We start from the raw sequence: 16,880 nt of genomic DNA, 5'->3' as shown, positions 1-16,880 counted from the left end.
CCCCATGTGTACATTAGCGAGCAAAACTGTTTGTGTTGAGGTGACACTCGAGTCACACACCCCAGATGTTTATGCACATCCATATCAGGAAGTGTTTATTCACCTCCTGCAGCTTTCAGATACAAAGAGACCTGTAGATAGTGAGCTCAATGTGGCGTCTTTAAAATGCTACGGGTGCCACTGAGTTGACTGCCTGGAATGGTTGCAAAGTGCATACCATTTCTACGTAGTGTGCTAGGCATAGCATCAGGAATGCTTTTAGTCACCCTTATCAAACACTATTTTGACCCACTTATCCATCTGTTTCGGTCTGTGTACAAGCCTGCCATACATTCAGATTGTCTGTCTGTCTCATTTCCAACCAGTCTTATTGCATGCCTGTCTATCTGCCTCATGACCTTCCTGCCTTACTGCCTCAATGCATGTCTTTTCTTGAGACAGCCTGCAAGTCTGCCCCATTGCCTGCCCGCCTGGTTGGTCGGTAAGCTGGGCAGTGAAAAGGCAAACCAAGGAACTGAATGACCAACAAAGCATCCAATCAAATACTGATGAAAAGAGCTCAGCCATGCACAGAGTGGCACCAGGAAGAGGAGGGGGTAGGGGACTGCATGGTAAAATGAGTGGACAGCCTGCTTTGTTTGCCCACAGTTAGTATCACAACACAGGCTTCAGTCTAAGTCTCCCAAAAGGTCTCCTAGTGCGTCAAGACATGCACCACCATACACGCACACACGTGTTGTTTGCGGTTTGCAAAGATGACATCTTGAAATCTTAGAATAGAACACCTCCCCGAGCATGCATACAACGGACATCTGTGACCAACCCAATGCTTAGGACAGAAGGTTTGTACAATAATAGCCATCAATCATGGCACAATGGTGAAACAGAAGTTATCTTAACATCCATACTTGGTATGAACTGTATGCCATCTCATAGATGTGACAGTCTGCTCACACTGATATGAGGAAGAGATAATCTGCTGCTGGAGGAGGGACAGATGTTCCCCATCTTGTTTCTGGTGGGACATGCTAAGCCGTAACGATGAGAATTGCCAGTGGTTAAGGGCTGTTACAACAGTCATGTAACACAAACACACGCGCGCACACACACACACGCGCGTGCAGGCTATGATGAGACACATCATGCTGGAACAATCTGAACAACACCAGTTGTAATCCGATGGATGAACATGATTGGAATGATGACGACATGGGCTCTATTCACGCAGAGGTATCGTTAAAGAGATGTTTGAACACTGTGAAGTTGTATGTTATTTCATCTTAAAGTGTTGTACTGAAAGGTACCAAAAATGACAAATGTACACGTTATGTCATTTGGAATGAAAGACACTGGCATAGGACCGAAATATGAATATAAAAGTTTGTCTATTTCACTAAAATAAACATCTATTATTTTGAAGGCATTTAGTTACTTTCATATTGAGTACAAAAACACTATATTGGATGAAGTTAATACACTTTTCTATGCTGAATATTACCCGCCAAAATGGATCAAAGGGATTAGTTAATGGTTAACAAGTGGTCTGTACTTACATTAATGTATAGTTTCACGATGGTAACATTTTGTGGTGAACAGCGCTCTCTCCTGGTCAGATGTCCAATCGACGCACTTTCAAGAGTGAGGGGCTATTAATGTGAATGTCTGCACCACTAACAATGTACAATCTAATAAGATAACTGTTGAAAGTAAATACAAATAAGCGAAAGGAGATGAAAGTAGTATTCCGTCCCTCATAAGGGACACAGATACCACGGAGGAAATTCATGCTCAACTGTGAAGAAAAGTAGCAAGTGCATATTTCGAAAGGAATTAAGAGCAGAAAAACTGGGGCGCAGGATTAAAGAACTTCCCCCTCTTCCCTTCCCCAGGCTGCTGCCTCCCACTCACCTCTGGTGGCTGCATGGGGCAGAAAGCGTGACCAGCCAGCCAGCCAGCCAGCGGCCCTGGGGCGGCTAGGCAGATCTGATGAGGGTAAGCTAAGCCCTGGGTGAGTGGGATGCTGGTACAGAGCCATTGAGAACACTGTTTAGGGGTTCTGTTTGTTTCAAGAGAATTTAACAAGAGTTGAAGCATTCTATAATTAAGGTTCTCTCTCCCCTTCCATGTGTAAAGGTGCAACTAAGTTCACGTTAAACTCATTAATGCTTGTAGTACCATCTGCTGGCAGTTTGGAGAAGTGTTTTATAAATGTGTGAATTCAGGCAGTCATAGCTATGGAATAGTAGTAATGGTGAGTTACACATAAAATGCTCACCATTAGGTTTCTGCCCTCTGCCTGTTCTGTTCATTTAAGTTATGTTGTCCGTGGTTGCACTCAGTGGTTGTCACCAAATTCAAATAAGCTATTTTGTTTAAGTTGAGTAGTTAATGGAAAATGTAGACTAGACAAGGTAGCAATGAAGTTGTGGGAGCTTTATTAGGTTGACTGATGATTATGATTAATCTTTGATAGAAGTTGAACATAATACTTTTGCACCAGGAGTACTGTACATGTTTAGAGCATATCACACACAACTAAATGGAAACATGATAAACATTAGACATATTCATATCAGAATGTATTTTCCTTTTATATAAAAATAAAGCATGGCTTACACGGCTGCACTGTGGCAACCAAGTATATAAAAATACACTGTGGCAGTTTAAAATGGAGGCTGATAAAACAATAAAACCAAACAAAGTAATCCCAAAAGTGACAAGTCAGTAAAAGGTTAAACTAATCAAGGTTAAAGGTTAAACCAGTCCCAAAAAAAAAAGTATATTAATCTTGGATTATTTACTGTCTTTTCTTACCTCATGTGTAAAATAGGAAAAGTAAAAGAAAAGGGTTAGGGTTACTTAGGTTCTACTCCTGAGAACCTTTGACTTCACCTTTGAGATTCCATAGATTTGTGCCAATAGGCCATTGCCAATATTAACTATTTAAAAGGTGAAAATGCATGTCATGATTTGAATCCATACATATTCGTATATTATTATATAGTTATGTCTCAAATTATTTATAGCAAACATTTGATGGTTAAAAAAAAATGGTGTATTGCTTTTGCCTACTGTTGCTGTTTTGAAAGTTGAGGCATCAACAATGGAAGTGGTTGTATATTGTATTATATAATATAAATAGTATAATAATATTATAAATAAATTATCCATGTTCTCTTGCCATTGTGGGGGACATATTGCAGTTTTTCTCAAATGTTTACACACTAAAACCAGAACTTGAGACACAATGACCAAAATCTGAAACTTGTGAACCAATTCACCAATTCTGCGCAAATGAAAACATTTCCTGCTTTTCAATAATTTTGCAATCCCACTTTTTGCTAAACACTTAATTCTCTACATTTGGCACAATTATTTTTGAAATATTGTTAAAAAACACAAGAATGCTAATTTGCAACATTAAACGTTTCACGTTTTAAATTATTAATATTGGCAAAAATCATTCTCCATAGTTTAAGCCATTTATTCATCCAAAGTTTGTTTTCCAACAAATGTATTGACCCAGTATTGTTCTGTGTGTTGTTTAATGGTTCAAAAAACAGCATTCATTACACAGGGACCTTTCGTAATGGTTTCATTTGCTGTTCTATCATCAAGTCAAACTCCTCCCTCTCTCTGTTGGGGAAAAAACAAAATCCACCCATTACCAATGGTACAATCTGATTGGTTTCTATTACAGTATTGTTCATAATCACCCCTCTTACCTTTTACTAAGACATGGCCCTTTGAGATACTTGTCCTCCGCTCTCTCCAGTGAAACCTTGTCCACACCAGCTATGGCATAGATGATGGCCTGGTGCAAAGAAACAGCAATGTTGACAACATATATTTAACCTAATGTGAACTACACTCTCAAACAAATCAAATTAGGAAAATGTACCAAAACCGGAATCAACCAGTTTAACTACGTACAGTGCCCTCAAAATTGCTTGGGACAAAAACATGTAATTTTCTTGGGTACTCCAGTTTTAGATGTGTCACAGTTGGCAATCTGTTGCCTGAGGAAATTATTCCTCTGGTTAATCAGTGGTTTGCATCTTGCAGTTTGGCCTCTGTATTTTTGAAGTGTGTTCCTGGTCTGTCAGAGAGGTGTATTTATTCATCATGATTTTTCTTTGCGAGTGCTTCTACCATCAACTTTGGGGGTCTCTCCTGGCCTACCAGTCACTTTGAAATAAATACAGTCACCCTTGTTCCCTTCTCATATTCTGATACTGGCTTTCTTGACTTTCATTGCCACAATTCTGACTCCTGAGGTAATCAAAACCCTAGAAGGAAGACTAGGTGCTGATAGCTTTATTAAACCTGCACCAACATAGCAATTAAACACACCTGAGGAATCGCAAACACCTGTGAATCATGAAAGGGGGGGGGCTATGTATAAAATGTGTCATCATTTCTCCATGTTGTAATAAAGATTTATGCAAACTAACTTTTATAAAAAACCTGAGAATCTGCCTTTTAACCACTTTGTTTGAATACAAATCTTAAACTGTAAAAGTACAGAAGAAGGTCAAGAAAAAAATATTTTGTCCCAAAACAAGATGGAGGCCACAGTAATTGAACATTGGTGTGGACTTCCCACCAAATGGCTATCTGACAACATTCATACAAAAAAAGTAGCACAAACTTAGAAGTTAGACCTCGGGGAGCAGGACGTCAAGGACAAAGCGGATGCGATCAGCGTCGGCCAGGCAGCGGGCGATGCAGGGGGCCTGGTCATACACCCCCTTCAGGTAGAGGTACACCTGGTCCAGCTGCTCCTCATCCTCCAGGTAGGTGTCCACTACTGTCCGGCTGGCCCGCAGGAAGGAGCGCAGCCACTTGGACTGCTGCTGTCCGCTGATCACAGCCTGGAGGAGGAGATGGGGGGAGGCAGACAGGCATTCAGAAAATTACAGCGTGGAAACAGAAAGAGGGCGTGCAGACGCTCTCGGGAGATCAAATTATAGCATCCTGACCCTAAGAATAACATCGGAACCCTTGGTGCAAAATGCTGGTATTGTTATGCAGGAGGATCAAGCACGCGGGGCAGATGCAGTCAAAACAACATGACAGGGTTTCCATGCAACCAAACAGACGGAACCCTGGGACCGGCCGTCTCTCCACTCTGCTGTACCCACCAGCAGACGCTTCTCCACCCGGCGCTGCTTGATGATGAAGTGCACCAGCTTGTTGTTGGCACGGTTGCGTGCCGCCTTTGAGCGGTCAGGCAGGAGCTTCTTGGCACCCTGTTCCTCCTGCTGCTCGCTGGAGCTCTCGTCCTCGTGGTCATCCAGGACCACGTAGTCTTCCTCCATGATGAGTTTACTAGGGAAGGTGAGAGCAGATGTGCCCTGAGGATACATCTTCCTCACTGGGCAGCCTGTGGGGGGAGGTGGGGGACAGTATGGTTGTGTCATTGGAGATCCTATTTTGGTTTGGCTTCACTGAGATTTGGCATGTCTCGTATGCCTATGTCTTTTACATGGGTGTCCAACTTGCTGTTTGTGCAACGGAAAAATATTTTCTTTTATGCTCCTAATGGTGTTGGGTATCCCTGGGTAAAAAGGGTTACGAAGAGCAAAACTTTTTATATGTGAAAACCTTTGAGACAGGACAACTTACTTATGTCATCAGCAAAGTATTCAATAAAGGAGCCAGTGAATGAGCCACATCCTGAAAAGACAGGAGCTCACATTACAGACCACATCCCAATACTGTCATATTTTTGTTTCTGAAAGAATCTTTGATGGTGCTTGCTATAAACTTTTTACCGATACGGATTCTATAGTCGGTAATCAGCTCCCGGCACCATGTGATGGCACCCTCATACTTCTCTTTGGCTTTTTCCTGTCAGGACATGGAAGATAACTAGTTGTCAATAAGATTTTTTTAAATGTAAAAATATGTTTAAAAAAAGGAAAGGAATGAGATATCACATTTACCATAAGTTGATCAGCCTCTTCACAATCAAAAGGCTTCAAGGTCTTTAGCGCCACAGAAAACCTATGAATCCAAATGGTTAGGGTTAGTGGTTGATTGTCAATGTCAAAGTGAGGCTTAACCAAAGAGAATGGAGTGCAGTAATAGTTCAATTACAACTGAAAGGTCCTACCCTTTGCGTATCCTCTTTTGTCAAGCAGTTGATCATCAATAAAAACAATGCTTGCCTTTTTTAGCTTTCTGTTTACACGTTTCACCTAAGAAATACAATTCTTTAAAACTTTCCATTTTAAAAACCTTTCCAACGACGTAAATATGTAGAAGTTAAACTCACCATTGCTGGCCAGAAAGGGTAGTTCCTAAATTTGCACCAAACACATATTCCCTCTGTTATATGTGGGGGCTCTGGAAGACAGAACAAAGATTGTCTCCATTTTGTATCAAATCAGGTTAACATGAGCAGAAACCATTCAAAACGTACTCCTCACGTTTGTCAATCTGCATCAAAAAACTGGGTAGTTCCTCTTCATCCTCCTCCTCTTCGTGTTCTTCCAGGAGAGGAAGTGAGGTCAGATGATCTTCTTGTAGACTCAGTTCAATGGACAGGTCTGAGGACAGGGTAGTTTCATCTGGATTTAACCTGACTGGATAAACAAATACAACAGTATTTTGCATAAACCCATAGATATGAACTCGTTTGCACCTCACTGGCTGCAACATGTATATATTCCAGTACCTTGGTCCGGTGACTTTGCCTCAGACAGGGGCTCAAGCCTGGGTCTACAGCGCTGGTGAGACTGAGAGTTGCTGGCGTTTTCATCCTCTCCCCTAGTCTTCAGTCCCTTCCTGCACCTGCTCTTTGCTGGAGGGCACCTAACGGAGCAGGACTGCGTCTTTGTCCATTTCTCATTTTGCTGCGTTTTCACAGCAATCAGATTCTTCCGAGGCCGACCTCTGCCCCTGTGTGGGGGGATTACCGGCAACTCTGATGCCTGGAAAAGGTGCGGGTTATGAACAGCAGTCACTCAGAATCTACAGTACATCTAACGATATAGTTGTCATATGTGGTTCACACAAAATGTGATTATGAACAACAGATTATTATACAAGACCTTTTCTAAAGGGGTTGTATCCGACTCCTTCCATTCACTAATAGGTAGGGAATCTTGAAATGTCCTTCTACAAAATTCTACAGATGACAGGGGGACAGGGAGTGGGTTGATTGTAGACATGCTACGGTCTGGTGTGGAGCTGAGACATGGCCTTGGAAACTGGCATGGTTGCTTTCTGCATATCCTTGGTGTGCTTGGTGAGGATACATGGCTTTCACCTTGCAGACTAGGCATATCTGTAATCCTGGTAAATTGGTGAAGGTGTGAAGATCTTTCAGATTCATTTTTGACTAATGATTTTCTTGACGTATTCTGCCGCTTTCTTCGAGTCCCTACCAAATTGCTTGTTGGTAGATGTTTTTTGGCTCCTTTTGATACTTTATCAGTCTTAATGCATCTCTTGCGGGATTTGCTCCCATTCTCTTTTGCCAAGGTATCTGTTAGTGTCCCAGTGGCCAAGTCATTTGGACACTGGGACAAGTCAGGTAAAGTCACATTTTTCCTTTTTCTCCCATTCCCTTTTTTAGTCTGTCCTGTCACAGGCTCTTTCAAGAGTTTAGATGGGCTATGTGGATTAGACTTGGGTTGGGGTAAAATACAATTTTTCTTTGACACATGTGAATTCAGTTCTCTCTGTGTCTTTGAATGACAACTTGTATTTGACTCGTCCCCACATGCATGGCAAGTTTGGAGTCTGTTGTGAGGTAATATCCTCTTTCGGAGATGATGTACATTTGTAGTAACCTCTGAGACAGACCTTTGTTTCTCAGGGGAAATAAGTGTTTTTGATGGGATGGGGCTTTTTGACTGAACGTTTGCTTCCAAAGCGAGATGTTGTGAAGACAGTGCATTGCACCGACGACTGGTGCGGCGTAATCTTCCCAGGATGGGACAGGGAGGGCTGTCGTCTGAGGATATTATGTTCATGATGCTTCAACTATTTAAGTGAGTTTCGCTTGTCATCTTAAGCCTGGTTTGACTGTGAAGAGGAAACCAATGTTATTTTAAGAGTTGATAATGTTGTGTGTCATGTCAAGCATTCTAGTTTAGTAAACTATCGTGTTTATGTTGTGATTCAATTTGGCGTAGCTAGGCAAACAACAATCTACGACAAAAACAATTGACCTGTAAGAATGTAAACATCCCTTTATTTGTTTGTAAGCATATTTGGTCAACTATATAACTAGCACCTGATAAATAATGACTGTAAGGCTCACACAAACTTAGAGCTAGCATTTCCGTTGCTGTGTTATAAAAATGTTGTATAGGCTAACATAGCTAGCACTAGTACTAACTGTGTTGTCTTGCCCATGGCGAGCATGCAACTGCAAGTTGATTCAAAACCCTCTCAAACAGAAAACAATCGTATTTCTGCACTAGAACAGCAACGGGTGAGGCAAACTTGTTTGGTCACAACGAAAAATAGAAAATATGATACTTACTCAGTTAGGTTAAGTTTTCAACATTCGTCGTCGCAAAAACTTGAATTTCCGGGTTTGCCCACCTGGGTTTATGGGATATGTAGTACGCTACTTTTGTAGGATGACGCTGGCCCATAACATTAGGTGCGTTCGACTTTATGCAGCGCCGCTGTCGCATGCAGCCGCCTGCAGCCCGGTTGACTAGAAGTAGCCAATGGCATTCTCAGCTTCAAGGCAGCCGGCTGTAGCCGTCTGTCGGCGCCGCCATCGCTGCATGAAGTCGACTACATATCAAATAGCCTAATTATGTCATTACCCTTTTGCAAAACCTTACATTGCATTATTTGATTTAAATGTAGCTTTTTTTTGTCCAAATATATTTGTATATAGGTGTGAATTCACTTTAATTTTAAGTGTCCTTCAATGCTAAACTCTTTCTATACACGTTTTCACTTCATGCACATTTAAACGAATTAGCCTAATGATAATTATTAATTGATCTAAACGTCAATGGTAGTGCTTGATCCTCTAGACAGCTATGTTTGATCATCAATCGGTTTTCATTATGTCTGAATTTATAGAAAGCTAGCTAAATGACCATGCTTGTTATGAAAATGATTCTTCCGTATAACGAGCTATCTACAACAGTTTTACTTTTTGCGCTTAAGAAAAGAATGACCAGCCCATTAAATCCTAGATTTGTGAACGTATGTAGGCTGTAGCTAGGCTTACACGTATTAAATAGCTTGCGAATGAAGTTTAGACTGGTATTTACATTTGAAACATGGACATTTGTAATTCGTGTCATTATTTTTGCATCAATCCTCACCAGATGTTCACATTCAGTGTTTTAATCAAACATGTGTGATCTCACATTAAAGGGTTAACCCGGGGAAACGGAACTATTTGGCTCGTGACGCGAGTTGGCTTGCGCTGAGAATGTGGGCAGGAAACGCAAGACAAGAAGAGAGAAGTGATCACGTTTTCCAACGTCGTTGTATACGAAAAGCAACAAAATGTGCAGCAATATATATTATTAGCGTCCTGCAACAGTCGTTTTCCACAGATTCATTAGTCTTGGATATTTAGAGACAATCCTCGAAAGCTTCCACGACGAGGGATTTGACCAGAGAGAGCTGCCTTCGTTCCCTGCCTGCCTGGTTGAAAACATCGGGGCGGCCAGCGGGTGGGACTGGGATTGGAAAGAGGATTCGTGGAAAGGAGCCGTCTGCTCTCTGAAGCCATGAGGGAGTATAAAGTGGTCGTTTTGGGTTCGGGTGGAGTGGGCAAATCAGCTTTAACTGTTCAGTTTGTGACGGGATCTTTCATCGAAAAATACGACCCAACAATAGAGGATTTCTACAGAAAGGAGATCGAGGTGGACTCGTCACCGTCCGTGTTAGAGATACTGGACACGGCAGGAACCGAACAATTCGCCTCTATGCGAGATCTGTATATCAAAAACGGTCAGGGATTCATTCTGGTCTACAGTCTGGTCAACCAACAGAGCTTCCAAGATATCAAACCGATGAGGGATCAGATCATCCGCGTGAAAAGATACGAGCGAGTGCCCATGATCTTGGTTGGAAACAAGGTGGACTTGGAAGGCGAGAGAGAGGTCTCTTCCGGGGAGGGAAAGGCGCTGGCTCAGGAATGGAATTGCCCGTTCATGGAAACTTCTGCCAAAAATAAAGGCTCGGTGGACGAACTGTTCGCTGAAATCGTCAGACAAATGAACTATTCTGCTGTTCCTAGTGGTACTGATCAGTGTTGTTCGTGTATTCTTCTCTAAGAAAAAATAAATAGCTGTCTTGCTAGATATGTGAATCCGAGCGATAAGGCCTAAAAGTCAAGAGCATCGAACAAGCCCTGTTTTGAAAACTTGTCGATAACTAAAGACACGGTCTCAGTGTCTTTAGGCCATTAGTATTTGACGCTTCCCTCAGTTGTCTTATTGCACACAAATCGACGACGAATACAACAATCGATTATGTAAATAGCCTGATAAGTGTTTACATGACAAAGTACTTGAATGTTTGATTTTTATAGCTTTGTATATGACACTTCTCTGGAAATGTGCCTCAAGGGGAATGTCTTATTGTGAAACCTAAGAGAGACACTTATTTTCTTTTCATGTTCTCTGTTTTGGAAAATGTGTGGTGATTTGATTTTTGTTGAGTTGTACTGTTACATGTCTTCTGGGTGGATCCTTCAGTATTGGACGAAAATATTCGACTCCTCCCCCAGAATAACAGGGGTTGGTCACTTTTAGGGAATTCTTGTAGACTGAAGGAAAACATCCCAGAAACATAAGTAAAATGTTCTTATTTGCTTATTGTTCAATGAAACTCTAAACCCCAGCCAGTCAAGCCTTGCACAGGTGATTGGAATTACACCTGAACGCCTGAGCCCCAAATTACCATCCCTGATCCAGTTTGCTACAGCAAAACCTGAACAGGTCCACCCTCTCTCGGATGTGTGGTACAGCTAAAGAGAGAGACGGGTGTGCATTGTAATTAAAACATTAGTGGATCTAACAATAAGACTTGCACTTCTGCTGACACTGTCCCCCTTCAGTGTTCGTAACTAAGGACCTGTAGTGTGATTGTCCAGATATGGGGACACTGAGCCCCATGTCGAGTGCCTTCCGAAGAAAACAACTGACTGTGCCAACTGATGACCCCTTCTCCTTATACAAAGACTCTGAATGGCAATCACTAAAAAAAAATCTTTACATTTCCTTTTACTAACTTTACCTTTGTTCTCAGTTGATCGTCGTGAAAGAGGATGTTTAAATTAAGCCTACTTCCTTTTAAATCAGTTTCGTTTGGGAAGTTGATGTAGACCAACTGTTGTATTACGCCATGGTTTGGCCAGCTCTTCTGCGATGGTACTACTTTACTTTACCTGGAAAAAACAAAAAACTACCCAAACCACTTACAGTATGTCTTTTAGTTCAGTGAATTGCAAGCCATGTCTGTTATTCTTTTTGTTTTGTTTTTTATTTTTCTAAAATGTGAAATTCTGACTCAATTGTAATTTTGACCTCTGACAAACCTTTTACCATTCAACTATCTGCTTTGGAGGACTTTTAATACATAAAGCATTTTATGTAACATGTTGGTTATTGGCTTCTTTATTTCATTTAAAGATATTGATGCATTTGTTCATGACATTTATCTGATCATTTTACTGCAGTACTTTATTTGTGAAATCTTTGTAGAATCCTAACACACTCTACTTTTTGTAGACCCAGTAACGGATGTTTTGCTTTTAGTACTCGTGAACAATTTGCCTATTTTTGAATGAGCCTATAGATTCAAATCAAATGTATTTGTATAGGCCTTTTTACACGCAAGCATGTCACAGAGGGCTTCACATACGCCCATAGAACTGCCCCTCAACCAACCTAAACCCTCAAAGATTCAAGGTCATAGCATAAGCATACCATGCATAATATGCACATTTCACCATATTATTTCACTAAAATACTATAAAACTTGTAGGTGTATATTATTTCTGTGCCACAGTTTCGGTAGTGGGCAGGGATTCCAGTAAGTGGGTGTGCCTCAACCCACAGGTCTAAATATTTTCTTGATGGTAGAGAAGGACAGAGAGTGCTTTCTCTGTCTGTAACCTCCCTGAAGCACACGGAACTTAACTTTAGTGCAATGTTTTTTACAAATCCTATCACATTCAGAGGTGAAGTCATCACCATATTGCGGGGTCTGATCTAAATAGGCTACGACAAGGAGAAAACACCAGCCATTAATATGGGCCTGTAGTGTCATTAGTATGCATTATGCAAGAGCCCTAAGTGTGATAGAAACAGAGATAGAATATGAGTAAATAGGAGTTGGTGCAAGATTGATCTGCATTTTGTCTTGTTCTCTTGTCAAAAATACCTCACAAGGACATGCAGCCAACATGGCCTCTGCCTGAAGGGCTTTGATCACATGACTTGCTCTCCGCATCACCAAGACACAGCTTCCTTGATCAACTCAGTGACCCAAACATTCTGACTGATGTATTGTAACATGCCTTCGCCTGTGTCTCCCAAACCAACCTACAGATACTGCCTCTCCCCTGTGCTCTGGGGAAATCCCATGAAAACAGGTTTAGCGAAATAGCCAGCAGCTGTTGTGTATCTGATGGTATATTGTCACTTGATTATAAACCAATGGTTGGCCATTACTGTCAACAAAGGGAATCAAGGCTTTATTTCAGGAATTTCCATTCCATATTCTCTGTGTGGTGATCTGGCCTTCTGAAGAGTGACAGAATGCAGTGTGACCTGAATTTGGTGTTCCTGGTAGAGGAGACTCATGTCCCTGAGGAGCCCGCATGGAGGCAGTTTGGGTAGAAAGGCACCAGAGAGAGACTGAACCATTCACAAACCTTCTCCTTTCATGTGAATGACAACAGACCACAACTAGAACCCCACTGACCACAAAGGAAGTACTTGACATCCCCTTGTGATGATGTTATATAGCTTGTACATGGCTGCTTATCAGAAGTGTTCAGTAGCTTATTATCTGTGTGGAATTCTAGGCCAGAGGAAGGGTGGGTCAGTTTGTGATTTCCTGTCTTCCTTTAGAGTCTAACTGCTGCTAGGCCTGCTGTTAGTGTGTTGTGACACTTCCTCTTAACCATGCAGAGATGGGTCACACTCAGTGATGTGGAAAGCGTTCACTGCCTGACCTCTGAATGTGATTGGCCAAGAATACATGACATAAACTATGAACCCCAGATCCAGAGAGTACTCTTGGTTGCACGTCGTACCCATGTAGTGTGTACGAAGGGTATGGAGGGAGAGAGGAAAAGGAAGATGAGACGGTTTCACTTGCAGTGGATATGATGGCTCCGTGTGTAATTTCATTTGCGGAAAAGGGGCCAGCAAGATCATATGACCCTAACTTTGTCGTCACTGTAACCTAAACATAGCATCAATACGGTTAGGTCTCAGAGGAAACATTGTACAGGCAGAGAGACAACACTTCTGGCGTGGGACCTATTTTGGCATAGGTATGCCATTGACTTAGAAATCTGCATTGGAATCACAGTCTAAATGACACATCTGCGTTATTTTTTGTGGAATGAGAATATTTGATCTCTGATCCCCCTGACTCATTTATTTGCTCCTAGCCCAGTCTATACTATACAGTATCATGGCATTTCCTCGATCGTTACACATGTCCAAAGGTAACTATTCACATGATCACTTAGTTCCTTCTCTCTTCACCAGTGCTATTGGGACTGGAGAGTTCTTAAGGGTCTTGTTGTTGGTATGTTGCTGTTGTGTGGCCATGAAGAGGAATGAACCAGAACATTCTTAAGATTTCTTGATGAAAGCTCCTGTACAGCTCATGACTATATGGATTTGAGATTTGTATAAATTTGAAATGCTTGAGTAAACATGTGTAACTTATTGCTTGTAAAATGCATGAGAGAGTAATCCACAACATACAATACCAAAAATTACAAATGGCCTTGTTTAATGTATGAAAAATATGTATTTGTTTCATATTTATACACAACTATTTTACAATACTTAAATCCAAAAACAAAATCTGATGTTGCAACAATTGAACATTTTTAAGTATGACCATACCACTTCTACACTTTACCATGGCATTACTGCCCACATTTCTACATTCTCACATTACATGATCTCTATATTTTCGACCAATACGATACCTCATACCTCAAAGTGGGAAGATCAAATGACCAATGAACGTACTATGGTTATTGATGTTGTCAAAGATCCACGTGTTAGCTCTTAGTCTCACATACACCTGGTCTCCTACATTCAGCTCCAGAGAGATGCCATTGGTTGCTGTCTCATGGCGATTTCCAGAAGCGTGGTTGTGCACAGTTACCATCTGTACACCATTCTTCATCAGTCGTAACCCCATGGGTCTAGAAGAAATATTGTGGCCAGATAAACTGAAATAGTAGACTCCTCTCACTGGTGCTGTGAAGATTCCTGTAAGAGAGGGACAGAAGAGTTACATGTCTACCAATCTATTTTAGTTCAATACTACTGTTTTTATGGAGACGAAAAACGAATCTAACCAGAAAATTAAACTGAGTTTTATCTACCTGTGGTTGGGTTATATGCCCCCCTGCTGTTTGTGTAGACATCTTTGTAAGTGAGTGTAATTTCCGTGTTGAATGGACCAATATTCCCCACATTACCAATAGAGGCTGCAAAGGCCACCTTTTTTTCTGCAATACATAGATAAATAGGACACATGAGAACTGAGTTGGTTGCACAACGCTGTAACACATTACTTCTGAATAGCCAGCTAACATTTCAATTTTATTATTATGTTGTTGTAATGGACTGTTATTAGTGTTATGTCACATTGTTGTTACCTTGCTCGCCTTTCAGGAATCTAACCTCTCTTTCACTGGCCTGCAGCCTGGGCTCCAGCGCGGTCTTGGTGGCTTAGGCTCCCCTTTCTGATCTGCTATCAAAATGCTCATCTCTCGCAGCACAGCATGGATCTCCGAGTTACAGGAATGCCGGCTATCTACTGTGTCTGATCTCTCAAAGAAAACGTCCCCGGCGGCTTGCACTTCCTTCTCACTGGCCTCTCCTCCCAGGTGGTTCAGTGGCAGGGTGACAGGTCTCCCATTGCTCTCAGCTGGGCCTTGGTCTTCTTCACCCACAGATAGGTGGCACAAGGCCGCCACCACAACTACTGCACTGATTTTCATTCTTCTTAGAGTCGGATTCTTCATTCTTTTCCTCACTTCTGTGTATCTTCTTCCGGTGTGTTTCAACATTTGCCCCCTTTGATTTTTATATCTTGGTGCCATAATCACGCTAGGCTTATCTCCTACACCTATAGCCCGTGTGGGCAGGAAATGTTCACAAATAACCCTGTTTTTTTGCAAATGCTTATCTTTTGTATCACAACAACTATATGGTTTATGGAGGCACGAGGCACGTGAAATAACAAGAACATGTGCCATGTGGCATCATATACTGATAGTTGAGAACCAGTCATTTATTTTTGACTGTGTGCCATAAACAAATAGTGAAGATAAACCTTGATATCAAAAGTGCATCATCAGTTTACAGGAAATGAAAGGCCCTTATCCACGTGATGTCACTTATATTTATTCTGCACGTGCATGTTGTACCATATGTACGCGAATATGTTAGAGAGACAACAGCTAGCTGACCTGATTCAGCCTGCTGCTTCATATTAAGGTCAACAGAGCCACTCATGCAAGCTTTCTGTCTGAGCAGGAATCCCTGTCTTACAAAAGGTAATCAAATGTCAAATGCTCGAGACTGAGCAACAGGAAACAAACTGTCTTCACTTCCTCTGTGTGCTTTTATGCAGGATGTGGTTACCACGGTGATGGTAGAGGGCAAAGACTTGAATGGCAAACACCATTTGGTTGATATTGGGACATTGATATTCCCCGTGTTCTTGACTGGTCAGCTGTCCATCTGACAGTCTGGGATGTTCAGTAGACAGTCTGGGATGTTCAGTAGACAGTCTGGGATGTTCAGTAGACAGTCTGGGATGTTCAGTAGACAGTCTGGGATGTTCAGTAGACAGTCTGGGATGTTCAGTAGACAGTCTGGGATGTTCAGTAGACAGTCTGGGATGTTCAGTAGACAGTCTGGGATGTTCAGTAGACAGTCTGGGATTTTTAGGAGACACAAGGTGATGGGAAAGAGTGACAAATTGAGAGACCAACATAAAGAGTTCAATGAATAAATGAGCTGGAAGAGCCAACAGGGACCTGGGGATGAGAAAAAAGGAAGCTAGAAGGAAAGATGTTGTACATGTGTGGTGTGATGTTCTTCTGCTGATGCCATGGTGCCTGCTGCAGAGAAACACAGTGTGGAGGACTGGATGAGTCACTCTGGGCTCAGGCAGTGCAGTGCAGGCCTCACATCACAACGTACTGAAGGCCTGAAATAGACCAGCGCTCTGCCTTAGTCTGCCTCTTACTCTCACTGCACTGAGTGGGTGGATGTACCATGGAGACACAGAGCTGCTTCCAGCTTTCCCCTCTCTCACACACACACACACACACACACACACATGCACACACATACACAGACTGTTACGTGTCACTTAAAGCATTTGATGTTAGAATACCTTATGAACCAATGTTAGACGTACATGTGTATGAGCATTAGAGAGTGAGGGTGGGAAGGAGGAGAGAACATGTGAGATGCTTCTAAATAGGTTTTATATTATCCTCCTTGGACTTCCTGTTCAGATATGCAGTTGGAAGGTCGATCACAACAGCACGCAGTGTAATACACCTCTAACTTCATTATGAATTAGGTTTGATAACCGATCATTAAATCCTTCATCTCCACACACTTTTTTGTGACTGCCAAGACCAGTCACCTCACCATGGATGA

The 16,880-nt window shown here is 41.8% G+C and overlaps 3 protein-coding genes across 5 annotated transcripts; 1 reads left to right on the top strand and 2 right to left on the bottom strand.

Moving 5' to 3' along the window:
• Window positions 1–2,418: 2,418 nt before the first annotated feature.
• On the bottom strand, window positions 2,419–8,641 carry LOC146271786 (PWWP domain-containing DNA repair factor 3A-like). 3 transcript variants are annotated; one of them, XR_014767118.1, is made up of 9 exons: window positions 8,501–8,641; window positions 7,059–8,037; window positions 6,683–6,938; window positions 6,435–6,590; window positions 6,281–6,351; window positions 6,119–6,203; window positions 5,949–6,009; window positions 5,778–5,853; window positions 5,629–5,679 (listed from the first exon to the last, which is right to left on the bottom strand). XR_014767118.1 is itself a non-coding variant. In XM_084707081.1 (8 exons), exons 2-8 carry the CDS (start codon window positions 5,949–5,951, stop codon window positions 3,570–3,572), a joined length of 738 nt encoding a protein of 245 aa, XP_084563207.1. In that variant the 5' UTR covers window positions 5,952–6,009; window positions 6,119–6,196; the 3' UTR covers window positions 2,419–3,569. The 3 variants fall into 3 exon arrangements, 1 of the variants encoding a protein (XP_084563207.1); XM_084707081.1 differs by lacking the exons at window positions 6,281–6,351; window positions 6,435–6,590; window positions 6,683–6,938; window positions 7,059–8,037; window positions 8,501–8,641 and adding exons at window positions 2,419–3,636; window positions 3,726–3,814; window positions 4,665–4,874; window positions 5,145–5,386 and having other exon boundaries at window positions 6,119–6,196; XR_014767119.1 differs by lacking the exons at window positions 6,281–6,351; window positions 6,435–6,590; window positions 6,683–6,938; window positions 7,059–8,037; window positions 8,501–8,641 and adding exons at window positions 3,529–3,636; window positions 3,726–3,814; window positions 4,652–4,874; window positions 5,145–5,386 and having other exon boundaries at window positions 6,119–6,196.
• A 338-nt stretch (window positions 8,642–8,979) lies between these two features.
• LOC146271785 (ras-related protein Rap-2b-like) lies at window positions 8,980–11,595 on the top strand. Its single transcript, XM_084707083.1, has one exon. The coding sequence runs from the start codon at window positions 9,723–9,725 to the stop codon at window positions 10,269–10,271; it is 549 nt and encodes a 182-aa protein (XP_084563209.1). The 5' UTR covers window positions 8,980–9,722; the 3' UTR covers window positions 10,272–11,595.
• Window positions 11,596–14,184: 2,589 nt separating this feature from the next.
• On the bottom strand, window positions 14,185–15,202 carry LOC146271784 (cerebellin-3-like). The gene is made up of 4 exons (XM_084707616.1): window positions 15,020–15,202; window positions 14,847–14,921; window positions 14,582–14,699; window positions 14,185–14,465 (listed from the first exon to the last, which is right to left on the bottom strand). The coding sequence occupies exons 1-4, from the start codon at window positions 15,200–15,202 to the stop codon at window positions 14,185–14,187; spliced, it is 657 nt and encodes a 218-aa protein (XP_084563742.1).
• Between the last annotated feature and the right edge of the window lie 1,678 nt (window positions 15,203–16,880).

Source organism: Hypomesus nipponensis, chromosome 10, assembly GCF_054491055.1.
Source record: "Hypomesus nipponensis isolate SF chromosome 10, ASM5449105v1, whole genome shotgun sequence".
Classification (NCBI taxonomy): domain Eukaryota; kingdom Metazoa; phylum Chordata; class Actinopteri; order Osmeriformes; family Osmeridae; genus Hypomesus; species Hypomesus nipponensis.
The sequence above is the reverse complement of the archived record's forward strand: the minus strand, read 5'-3'. Positions and strand labels throughout refer to the sequence as shown.